We start from the raw sequence: 12,581 nt of genomic DNA on the forward strand, positions 1-12,581 counted from the left end.
AATGGAAAAAAATCTGAAATGAAAAAATGTGAAACACAATACTGTAAATCAACTACAGCTCAATTTTAAAAAGTGGATCAACAACCTAATCATAAAAAATAAATTCATAAAACCCTGAGAATAAAACAGGGGTAAATCTTCATACCCTTGAATTTAGCAATGGATTCTTAGAATACAAAAAGCACAAGGAACAAAGGAAAAAAGGATAAACTGAACTTCATCAAATTACAAACTTTAGTGCATCAAAAAACATTATCAAGAAAATGAAGACAACTACAGAATAGGAAAACATATTTGCAAACCATGAATCTGATAACAGATTAATATTCAGAATATTAAAAAAACTCTTGCAAATAAAAAAAGACAAACCACCCAAGTAAAAAACTTAAACATTTCTCCAAAGGTAAACAAAATGACCAATTACCACATGAAAAGATACTCAACATCACTGATCCCAGGTGAAAACGCAAATCAAAACCACAAAGAAATATCACTTCACATCTATTGCCTATAACCAGAAAAGTGAAAAATAACAATCATTGCTGAGGATATGGAGATACTGGAACCCTCACACATACTAGAAATGCAGAATGGCACAGTGGCTATAGAAAAGCTCAGCAGTTCCACAAAAAGTTAACCAGGATTACCATCTGACCCAGCAATTCCACTCCTGGATACATAGCCAAACAAATTTAAAAAAGACTCAAACAGATAAATTTGCAGACCAATGTCCAATGCAGCATTTTCACAATAGGCAAAAGGTGGAAAGAATCCAAGTGTTCATTAACAGATAAACAAAATGTGGTAGACATATAGTAGATTATTATTCAAAGATTAAAAAATAAAGTGCTGATAATGCTACACATGAACCCTGAAAATATTATGATATAAGCTAAGAAAAATAAGTCAGACAGGAAAGAGTAAATGTTGTACCATTCCACTTAGGTTACTAGGAGTTAGGAAACAGGAATGGGGAATCATTCCCTAATCAGTATAGAGTTTCTGTTTGAAGTGATGAAAAAGTTTGGGAAAATGGCAGCGATGACAACACAACACTATAAATGTAATCAATGCTACCAAATTAAAGTTAAAAATGGTTAAAATAGCAAATTTTATGTTATATACATTTTACCACAAAAAAGTGGAGGACAAAAAGATGCTACCAAAAAGTAAATGATGTTAAAGATCTGTTTATTGGTATAGAAAAATATTTATCATTTATTACTATATTTTAAAAGCAAGTTACAAAAAAATACATAGTGCATAGTTGTATTGCTGTAAAAACATTTAAATATATATACACTTCAGAAGGGTACACAAAAATATCTTTGGGTAGAAGGATTATAGGTGACATTTTTGCTTACATACACGTTCTGACTTTTCGACAATGAAAATTCCTTAAGAAAAAAACTAAAAAAATAGAAATGGATTAAAAACAGACATAACAGACTTAATGTGAAAAGTGCAACAAAAGAGCTATAAATTGGGAAAAGGAGTAATAACAGGACAGTTGGAATAAAATCAATGAGGATGAACAAAAGGCATGTTAAAGGTAAGGAGAAATGGCATACAATCCCAGAATCCTAGACAACACCTTCATTTTCATTATGAAGAAATGGCTTTAGACAAGTAGTTTACACAGACTTTAGCTAGAGGTCAGATGTAATGTATTTGTCAATGAAAAGCCATCAGAGATTGTAAAACAGGGATGTGGAAATTATTTCAGCAAAGTTGTGTCTTATCTGCTTAATGAGATGACTCTATAAAGGTTGAGTTTTATAGGAAAGAATACATAGCAATAAAAAAACTAGGGAACTAACTCAGACTAGTACCACAAAAAAGGTATACAGAAGTAAAAGCATAACTTAGCATTCAACTGAAAGTTGTGGAGGACAGCAAAAACTGAGATTTTTACACTCAAGTTGCTAGAACTGGCCCATCAGACATGAACAGAAATGGTGAGGTTGGGAGGGTTGGTGATGTGGCTGGGAAGCTGTAGGTACCAACGAGCTTCAACTGCAGATTTATGTAAGAGAAGTGTTTGTGTAACATCTATTTGATACTAAGCAGTTCAACAAATATTCAATGAAATGTTCAGCAAAAATCAAGAGATCACTTCTAAAGCTATTTTTTGCAGCTACTCACAGGTATTGATAGAAGCCACTGAAACAGAGGAAGACATCAAGAGAAAAAATGTAAAAGGGAACAGAGGGCAAAACTTTTTTTGAAAAAACTAAAACATTCCTGGGGAAAGCTCAGTGGCCTGGGAACTACATCTCCCTCCCATCAACTTTTATAGTAACCAGGGTGAAACGGGGTAATAAAAGGATTACTTACTGATTTCCAAATTCTGATGCTACAAAAAGGAAGCCTGTTTTAAGCACACACATGGCAGCAGCAACAGGCACAGTATCAAAATACTTGAGCCGGATCTCAGTAACCTAGAATAAAAGGAGAAAAAGATTCTAGTGTGTAGGCAAGTGAAGCTAGCTCACAGAAGGTAGCCCAGTATTATGATAGCTTAATAAGCAAAGCAGCAAATAAAGTACTGTCCTTCATATCCATACCAGGGGTCAGCAAACTACAGCCTGCAGATCTGGCATGCCCATTCATTTACATACTGCCTATGGCTGCTTTTGTGTAATAGCAGAGATGAGCAGCTGAGACAACCACACAGCCCACAAAAGCTGATAATGTTCACTACCTGGTCTTTACAAAAAAAGCTTGCCAACTCCTGAACTAAACAGGTATCTATTAAATTGCCTGGTATTCAGAGTTCCTCCATGGAATGAAAGTAAAAGACCATGTGTATTACCAGTTTTCATTAGACATGGAGAGCTTTCTCTTGCTATTCAGTAAAAGTAGCATTATCCAGTCTCATATTATATGTGAGACTATCAGACCAGAAATCTCTTAAACCAGAGTGGGAAAACCTACATGCATATACCAGTTCCAAGCTTTACACGTTGATTGCCCACTGTGGATTGGGTATCCCCGAGGAAACACAACTGTCACCCAGATTTGGGTGATGTGGCAATCAACGTGTTAAAAGCCTTAACATCTTACACAACCACTTTTTAAGGCATTCTGTTTCAATTTTTTTAATGTGTAAAGTATAAACTGTCCTTTCTACCTTAATGAGTAGATGCAATGAACAAACGGTTTATAGAATCACTTTGTAAACCTTAAATGTACTTACCAGTCTTTAAATGTTATATTAAAATTAGAATGAAATTGTAGGAAGTTATCAAACTAAATTAACCATAACAAATGGGTTTTTTTCATTTTTTCCCCCTTCAGCCATGGTCAACTTACCATATCTTCATCTGTCTCCAAAGTAATCTTAAAGATATCTCCCTGCTCTGTTTGGGCCAAAAAGAAGAACATCGATTTGGTCTTATGGGTGGCAGAGCAGACAAAAATCATTCCTCTTTCAGGGTCATCCAGGTCATTCTAGCAAAGTCAAATACACAACCAACATCTTAGAAATGAGTATTTCTTATTTCTGGAATTCAGCACCTTACCAACAAGGACCATACAGGCCACCCAGGGCCTAAAGGCACCTGAAACCTCTCCATACAAGCTTTGACCCAGAGCAGCCTACCAACCACAAGACTAAAACACAATAACCAAAAATCCTTGTCTACTATAGATACATAAGCCTGGGTTAAAAAAAAAAAAAAAAGCCACAACTTCACTCTACAGCCTGATCAGATCAATAAGGTAAGAACTATCTCCAAAGAAAAATGTCAGAGAAGAGACATGAAATGTAAAGAACCATCATTTCAGGCTGTGAATAAAAGACTCTTAACATGTCCACAACAATACCATCCATCATCAGTTCAATTTTTTTTTCCTATTCTGTATCAACTTCCCTGATTCCTAAAAGGCATCCCCCTTGGCTGGATTTTTTTTTTTTTTCTTTTAAGGTATCCAGCATTTTGTACTTCTCTCAGAGTAAGCTCTTTGAGGGAAAAACATGTTTTGTACTTCTTTGTAGACCCAAAGCCAAGTACAGCACTTGGGTTAGGTGCTCAATAAATTTCTAGTAAACTAAATTGAATTACTTTCCACCCCTTACTAAGAATTTAACTTGCTAATCTTATCAGATTTTCTAAAATTAATGGACTCTTACTCGGATGCCATGTAGTAGACAAACTAAGTCCTAGAACATTTAACCCCAGGACCTATAACTTAATATTAAAAAAATAAATCATCCAGGGGGAGAAGAGAGATTGAAGAAGCAGAGATCAAGCAGGATTAGCCATGTGCTGTTCATAACTGCTGAAGATGGATACACAGAAGTTCATTATACATACAATCACCCCTCGGTATCTGCAGGGGATTGGTTCAAGGAGCCCCCAATGATACCAAAATCCATGGATGCTATACAAAATGAGGTGGTAAAAGGAATAGTCAGCCCTCCATATCTACAGATGCTAACTGTAGATACAGAGGGCCAACTGCATGCTTAATAATTTCCAGGGTAAACATAAAATTAAGGTGGGCAGGCACCATCTTAACAAAGTGATCAATTCAGCATCACCAATAATGAATCAAACCAACATTATATGCCCCTAATGTGATGTAGTAAGAAATACATATCACCACCTGAGCAGTAATTCTATTGAAAATATTAACATGGATATAATCAAGTAGAAAAAGATTATGGAACAAATTACAAAAAAATTAGCCCAGACTCTTAAAAAATGTCCATATCATAAAAGACCAAAAACAAAGGTGAGAAAAAATACTCTAAATTTAAGGAGACAAAAGATATAAGAAAACTTTGAGAGATGAGAGAAACTGGTATAGGAACTGTATGTAAGAAAATCGTATTATTCAAAATAGTAAATTTCATGGGCACAATATTAATAGTATGGATATGCAGGAAAATTTCCTCATTCTTAGATGCTACATCTTGAAGTGTCATGATGCCTGCAACTTATTTTCAAATGGTTTTGCCTAAAGTACAGAGGCATATAAGAAAACACAAATGTAGCCAAAGCAATATTAATTGGTGAAACTAAGTGAAAGGCATACAAGAATCCATTGTTCTCTTTTAAATTTTTCTGTATGTTGGAATAGGGCAAAGGAGCAGGGGGTGGGGGGCAGGGGGAAGACAAACAAAAGGAAAGACAACTTATCTCCAATGAATATGCCTGGCTTCTTCAAACTATAAACTTTCAGAATTTCAAACTGATAGTGTCCACAGGATCTTCAAAAATGGAAATTGTGTTGGTTTTTTTTTAACTGAAGTACAACTGATTTACAACATCAGTTTTAGGTGTACAACATAAAATTGTGTTGGTTTTTAACTTCCTTTCTTGAAGATTTTATTTTGTTTTTACTGAAGTATTTTACTGGTTTTATTAAAAACATTTACAAAGAAACTAAAACTTGTTAAGCAGATAATGTAAGAAACTACACTATAAGTACAAAAATCAAGTTCATTTCACAAAGACAAAATATATTTTCTCTTATGGCAAACAAAGATCTTACCCGTCTCCTGGGAATTGGACAGCGGATATCTGGTTGGTCACCAAAGTTCTTGTAGGTGATATAGTTTTCAGAGCAGATCAGCACACCACTTGGACCATCTGACCCTCCGGGAACTGTCAAGATAAAATGAAATTCAGCAATGATATGACATAACCACGAATTACAATTTAGCTTTCCATCCCTTCTCTCCTTCAGCACAACTTAAAGGTACAGTGTGCCTGACGGTGAGGAACACGGTGTTTCTTTTCCCTGATAGTTATGCTAGGGAAGAATGGAGTACAGTTTGGTAGTGATCTCAGCCTGTCCTGATAACTGATAAAGCATCTAAATGTTTAGCTCCAAGCCCAGAACTCAGTTCTCAGACCTATAATCCAGCTGCCTACTGGACACTGAAATGGATATTCCATAGCAGCTTGAAAGCGAATGTATTCATAAACAAGCACCAAGTTCCTTCCCAAACCTACTCTATCTCCTGGGTTCTCCACCTTAGAGAACACTACAATTGACCAATAGACCAAAACAGAATCCAGGTTATCACCTTTCAATTCTCTCTCCTCTGACATTGAATAGAATCCCATTGATTCTAACTCCTTAGCAGTCTTAATGCTGTGAATCTCTCCTGGTTTAGTGAAACAGCTTCTGACCAGTCTCCTGACTTAAGTCTTAATCTCCTCCATTCGTTACCAAAACGTAAGTGATCTTTCTAAAATGTTCACCTTTAACATGTCGTTATTCTCCTGCTTAAAATCCCTCAGTAGCTTCCTCCCCACCACTACCTCTACCCAAGCCCTTTAGCTCTAATGATCCAATCACAATGAGCTTTCAGTTCAATGAGCCATGTTTTTTCCTGCATTAGGGACTTTGTGTATTCTGTTCCCTTTGCCCACAACAGAAATTTTTCCACCTCCATTGCATCTAGCTAACTCTAACTAGTCTTCAGGTCTTAGCTGAGAGCACTTCTTTGAAAAGCTTTCTCTAACCCATTCTCTTCCATTCCCTAGGTTAGGGACCCCTCCTCTACACTGTCATGGCATTTGGTACACTCTGGCAATTTTTTTATTACTAGTATGTGTTCACCGCTACACTCAATCTTACATAGGAGACACCACAAATATTTTTTCACCACTGCAGTCCCAAAGCCCAGTAGACTGACTCTGCACATATTGACTGTAGAGGCTCAGCAAAAATCTGTTTAATGAATGAAACTCTCGTAAGTGAAAAGCAAAGTAATATGTAACAGCAAGTAATGAGAATCTGTTTTTTTTAATTCTTCTGCTTAATATGCAGTCTCTTCCTAAGGTTTAATGCTTAAAGACTAGTGCTGTCTTGTATCATTCTTCTCCAAAATCCTCCACCAACAACACGCACATTTCATTTAAAACATCAATCCCAACACAAATGATTTGAAACAAAAGGGACTGAATCACTTACCCAAGCCTGGTGAAATTTAGATAACCACAAATACAGTTGTTCTCCTTTAGTCTTTTCAACTGATACTGATTGTTAATGGTGAACATCTCTGAGCTCCTACGAAAATCTTACTTTGTTATGGTGCATATAAAACACTCCTGAATTCGATTTACTAAAACCTAAGATTTTCATTCCCTATGGTCGTAAGTATAAGCAGCCCGCAAATTTTTCTCATTACAATCCTTCCTGTTTTGGTACTAAAGTTACATTACGCTTCTAAAGCGGTACAAAAGCTTTTATTCTTTTTCTAATCTCTGGAGAAATTTAAGGTCCCTGAAAACTCTGGACCTTAAATCTTCTGAGGGAAAGAAACATTTTTTTTCCTAGTTTCTTTTTTTTTTAATTATTTATTTTTATTTTTGCGGGGGAGGTAACTAGGTTTATTTATTTTTACAGGAGGTACAGAGAATTGAACCCAGGACCTCCTGCATACTAAGTATGTGCTCTCCCATTTGAGCTATACCCTCCCCAAGGAAAGAAACTTTTTACTACTGCTCCAATTTTTTTCAGAAATGATGGTCTATTCAGGTTCTCAATTTTTTCTTGAATCAATTTGGGTAACAGTTTTCAAAAATACTTCTATTTCATGGGGAGGGTGTAGCTCAGTGGAGGGTGCATGCCTAGCATGCACGAGGTCCTGGGTTCAGTCCCCAGTTCCTCCATTAAATATATAATAAACCTGATTACCTCCCCCCACCAAAAAAATAAGTAAAAATTAAAAAATTTTTTTTTAATTTTCTATTTCATCTAGGTTTTCAAATTCATGGACAGTTTTATATTATTGGGTTTGTTCATAATGTCTTTTCACAGACCAGGTTTTGATTTTAGTTAGAATGAAAGACTGACTACAGTCAAGACACCAGAGCAACTGACAGTAATCCATATTTCAAGCTGACTGTTCTTTCTTCCCTGACCCGACTAGAAGATAAAAGTTAAACCACTGTATGAACGTCTAACCTAGCCAAAAGGCACTCGGGTTTACTACAAATGGATTAGTTTTCAAAGCCTATTTAGTAAAGCCTCCTAAGTTTGGGCATAAAATGGACCAAGCAATATGGTACAGAGCAATTCTGAGAAAAGTACCTGTAATAAGGAAGTTGCCATGTTCTTCTAAAGGTTCACTGTATTTTCGGACCACGTGATTTAAACCAAGGTCTAACTCATAGAAAGTAAGTGTCTGCTGGGTATTAGCTGCTGCTTCCCCAGTTGGATCATTGTCTGCTTCCTATAGATTAACAGTGGCATAAAGATTAATCAGTCCCATAAAATCAAACTTTTAGGGCTGACATTTGCAGCAACATGGATGGACCTGAAGGCTGTCATTCTAAGCCAGAAGGAGAAAGAAAAATACCATATGACATGACTCATAGTGGAATCTAAAAAAAGAAAGACACCAATGAACTTATCTACAAAACAGAAACAGACTCACAGGCATAGTAAACAATCTCATGGTTATCAGAGAAAAACAGGGTGGGAAGGGATAAACTGGGAATATGAGATTTGCAAATATTTAGTAGTACATATAAAATAGATAAACAAAAAGTTTCTTCTGTATAGCACAGGAAACTATATGCATTATCTTGTACTAAACCATAATGAAAAACAATGAAAAAGAATATATGTATGAACACCAGAAATTGACACAGTAAACTGTACTTCAAAAAAAAAATTTTTTTAATAAAAAACTTTAAGGGCTGAAAAGGGCATCAGAATTCCTCTACTTAACAAATAAGGAAGGAGAGGTCCACAGATAACAAATGGTTTGCCAAAGTTCATACTACTGAGTAATGGCAGGATGGGAGCAAAACCCCAGATCTTCTATTTCTGGGACCAAGGTTAGATCTACTAGAGAATACTGCCTTTCATTCAAGGGGAAAAATGGTATGCCCCACTTTTCACTACCTCCCAGTGACAAAATATCCCAAATACAGTTTCATCTTCTTTTTGGGCATCTTTCCCCAGTAAATACCATTTCCAAAGGGAGATTGTTCAAATCAGAACAAAGTGCTATTATATAGTCAGGTAAACCCTGAAACATTCCAAAGTACTTCAGTAGAGCATTTGAATACAGAAAAAACTAGTGAGCAAGTAAGCTAAAAGACATGTACAATGAAGAAAATCTCAGGAAAGCACCAAGGTGAGTGGAAGAAACCCAAAGGAGAGAGGGGGAGAGGAGAAAAACAGAGAGAGATGGATACTCCTCCATTACCTCATAATCCATTTCCAGACAAGCAAACATTGGATTTTCGAATCCCACATCTACTCCAACAACATGATACACTAAAGTGTTTGCTTTGTGAGCCTCCAGGGGAGAAGAAATGGTAAGCCGGGCTGCAGCATCTCTGTTCAAGATATACACCAACTTCTGTTTCTCAATAGCACCTGTTGTTGGTGACAAAACATAAAAAAAAGACTCCAGATAATGAAAAGAGAGGCTGCAGAAAAGCTAGATTCACATCACGATTATATTCTGAAAAATCATTAATACCCAGCACTAACTCTACAAATGTATTAACTTAGGATTTTGCTCTCATTAAAGTAGACAAGAGCGTAATTTTACCCTCCATTCTTCCTAATAGGGATCTTAATATCCTAACTCTTCAAATTTTTTTATGACAAACAAACAATAATTCATAAAATTGCCAGTTTTATTCTCTGAGCTAGATCTAATGATTTTGTGACTGGTCAGAGAGGGGTGCCCTCTGGAAGCCTGATCAGATACACAATTTTCTTCAAGAGATTTATCAGAGAAGAGACATGAATGTGACTCATCACTTCAGGCTGATGAAAGCAACCATATTCATTGTCTAATAATAAAAAACGTTCAGTGTAGTCTTTTTGCTACAGATAAAGAATTGGAAAAACATCCATTTCCACCTAGATAAGTAAAAAAAGTGTGCTGTAACTCTCCCCATTGTTTTAAAAGGAAAAGCAGCTTTAAGTTAAGGAGTTAATCCAAAATAATCCAAACTTCACCCGGTTGAGTAATTTCTTGACACAGTGACAAGAACACAACATTGTTATTCTAAACTGAGCTTCTATAAGAGTCAAAGAGTCAACAGGAAAAGGCACTCACTAATCATAACTGCTCGCCCTTTGGGATCCACAGCTAAGAACTGGCCAGGAACAATGCGACGGCATCCACTCTTGCCAAAGGTTTCTTGGTGAATTTTTTCAAACATGTTCTTAGATGGCTGGTATTCTAGGATAACAATCCGACCTGAGTCACTGCCAACCACAATGTAGTCTTTCGTGCCACCCGTCAGCCTAAAAGCCATGAGTGAACGAATAACACCAAATACTTCCACAGTTAGTAGAGTGTGTACTTTGCCAGTGTTGGGGTCAGGGCGAAGCAACTCCAAGATCTTTCCCCGGGAAACAACAATTTCTTGTTGTTTGGTTCCTAAATTACACAAAAAATAAAGACCATGAACAGTAAGAACTAGTCCAAAAAGTAATCTGGATGGATCAAAATGACACTAAAGATAAATATAATTAAATGAGTTGGGGGCTTAGTATTTTAAGTTAATTTATTCTACTTTAAAAGATAATTTTCCTAGAATTTAAATTGTCTAACAGTGGTATCAAAGAAAAACTTTCCAAAATGGTCACAAGCTATATGGTATTTAACTTTCTTTTTATTTTTCTAAGATTTGTCCTCGATCTGCATAATTAGGAGTTGCCTATAAACGTTATTAACACAGACTGTTTAGCTTCATAAAATTTAAAATTTCCATAGGCTCCGTGCAGCCCACCTTTAAGGGTATTGTTCTAAGAAATCGTATTAACTTTTTGTGAACTTTGATATTGGATCTCACAGAATTTTTAACACTGCCACCTCATAATGTATTATGTTTACTTCTAAACTCACTCCTAAAAAATTCACTTGCTTTCATAACTGCAGTCAGCACCTACAAATACGTAACAGCCAACTTGTCCAGATTTCTCCCTGCTATATAATTCCACATGGGTAAGCTGTCATCAACTTTAAACTAAATATTTAAAATAACTAAGTTCCTCCTTTGCCAAACACCTTCTCTGGTCTCAAGTAACCTGCTATAAATGTTACTGTCATTTTCTCTGCCACTCAGGCTGCAAACTCACATTCTTCTTTCTTTCTATCCTCACTGCCCTAGCACAGGTATTCACTAATGCCTAAATGGCTTCTTATCCTATCTATACCCATTGCACTGTCTGATGATTAAAATTTCTTTCCTGTAATTTGTTTTAGAAATAAAAGTTTATATTTTGAAAAGCAAGTTGAAGCATAAACCTAGTAACATTAAAAAATGTTAAAAAAAAAAAAATTAAACTCAGACAGTAACTGTAGGACTTACCAGAGAAGTTGCCATGAATGGCAAAGCTGATGCCAGTGGCTCGCTGCAAGGTCAAATTGTACAGGAACATGGTCGCATTAACACTGAGCCACCCACAACTCCACAACCCGGGTCTTAGTTCTATCAAGTCAAAGCAAGCTAAGAGTACATAAAAGCAGAAAAACATCAGCTGTGAAAATGTTATTTTAACAGACATTTTTATTCTTGTATGGGAACTTCTGGATAAAGGCAGCAGAATCAATAAAGTAAGAGGAACAACATATTTATAATTAGTGCCCTCTATTTGCCAGGTACTAATGCCATTTACGCTGCTTTTCTCACAAGAAACCTATTAAGCACTCAATATTACACTAGTTTTATAGATGAGCCGGTGATTGCCCTCTACCCCTTCTCCAAGTGCCAAAGGAACACCACCGCATTTAAACTCCGCAAAGTCTTCAAGACAGATATTGTCCCCACTCTGCAAATGATAAAACTGAGGATCAGAGAAGGAAATAACTTGCCCAAGTACCAAAACACAAATACAAAACAAGGCCTTGGTTCTAAAAGCTGTTTTCGTTATTTACACGTTTAACGCTCTCGACCTTTCCACCTTACCGTCAGTGTGTCGTTTACTTTCTCCGAGGGGTGGGGGTCCCTCCTGCCCCTTCTCAAACCTCCCTCAGGGTCTAAAACCTACGCAGTCTCTAGAAAGCTTATTTTGAGCTAGGCCTTGTTCCCACACTGTGAACAGAAGAGGGAGACGATTCCCTAAAGCCGCCCCAAGCATTCCCCTCCACCACCTCCTCGTCCTTTGCCCGTACCTCTCGGGCCTAAGCTGCCTCAAAAACCCCTACCAAAGCCTCGGCGCACCCTCCTACATGGCCGCTTTCCGCCTCCCCGGACTCAGGGAAGTAAGGAAGCTGTTTCTTTACCCTGCAGCCGGGAGGATGGAGTAGATATCCTACAGATTCTGAGTTCCTTTAAGACCTAGGCAACCGCCAGTGCCACTCTGCCGGCGTCCGCCATTAAGTCCTAAGACAGAAACCTTCCGCTTGGCGCGCGACGGAAAAAAGTCCCCGACCGGCGCCTGAAGAATGTATATATAATTCTTTAAAGCTTCTGTTTGGCTTCCATGCCGCATTAAAAATTACTCAAGCATACTTTATGATCGTCACTTTTTCCAGGAGAATATAAAATGAATAGACCCTTTTAAGTAGACTTTTAAAAATTATAAACTCATTGGGCACTTCCGTGGGCAGCCCCAAAGACGTGGCGCGCCAACGAGGAGGG

At 37.0% G+C, this 12,581-nt stretch overlaps 1 protein-coding gene and 2 non-coding genes across 5 annotated transcripts in view; all 3 read right to left on the reverse strand.

The window, feature by feature from the left end:
• The window catches only part of SF3B3 (splicing factor 3b subunit 3), a 44,097-nt gene extending 31,727 nt beyond the window's left edge, over nucleotides 1-12,370 (reverse strand). The window contains exons 1-9 of one of the 3 annotated variants that reach the window (XM_072967696.1): nucleotides 12,224-12,326; nucleotides 11,659-11,769; nucleotides 11,310-11,447; nucleotides 10,049-10,375; nucleotides 9,182-9,354; nucleotides 8,056-8,197; nucleotides 5,503-5,615; nucleotides 3,316-3,453; nucleotides 2,338-2,441 (exon numbers count right to left, since the gene is read on the reverse strand). In XM_072967696.1, the coding sequence (XP_072823797.1) occupies nucleotides 2,338-2,441; nucleotides 3,316-3,453; nucleotides 5,503-5,615; nucleotides 8,056-8,197; nucleotides 9,182-9,354; nucleotides 10,049-10,375; nucleotides 11,310-11,379 (1,067 nt within the window). In that variant the 5' untranslated portion in view covers nucleotides 11,380-11,447; nucleotides 11,659-11,769; nucleotides 12,224-12,326. Of the gene's footprint in view, nucleotides 1-2,337; nucleotides 2,442-3,315; nucleotides 3,454-5,502; nucleotides 5,616-8,055; nucleotides 8,198-9,181; nucleotides 9,355-10,048; nucleotides 10,376-11,309; nucleotides 11,448-11,658; nucleotides 11,770-12,223 lie in introns of all 3 variants that reach the window. The other 2 variants (XM_006199695.3, XM_015235503.2) reach the window with 2 other exon arrangements.
• On the reverse strand, nucleotides 3,703-3,793 carry LOC116281977 (small nucleolar RNA SNORD111). The gene has a single exon (XR_004191452.1). It is a non-coding gene; the product is annotated as a small nucleolar RNA SNORD111 (small nucleolar RNA).
• Nucleotides 9,679-9,756, reverse strand: LOC116281978 (small nucleolar RNA SNORD111). Its single transcript, XR_004191453.1, has one exon. It is a non-coding gene; the product is annotated as a small nucleolar RNA SNORD111 (small nucleolar RNA).
• Nucleotides 12,371-12,581: the final 211 nt, after the last annotated feature.

Source organism: Vicugna pacos, chromosome 9 (assembly GCF_048564905.1).
Source record: "Vicugna pacos chromosome 9, VicPac4, whole genome shotgun sequence".
NCBI lineage: Eukaryota > Metazoa > Chordata > Mammalia > Artiodactyla > Camelidae > Vicugna > Vicugna pacos.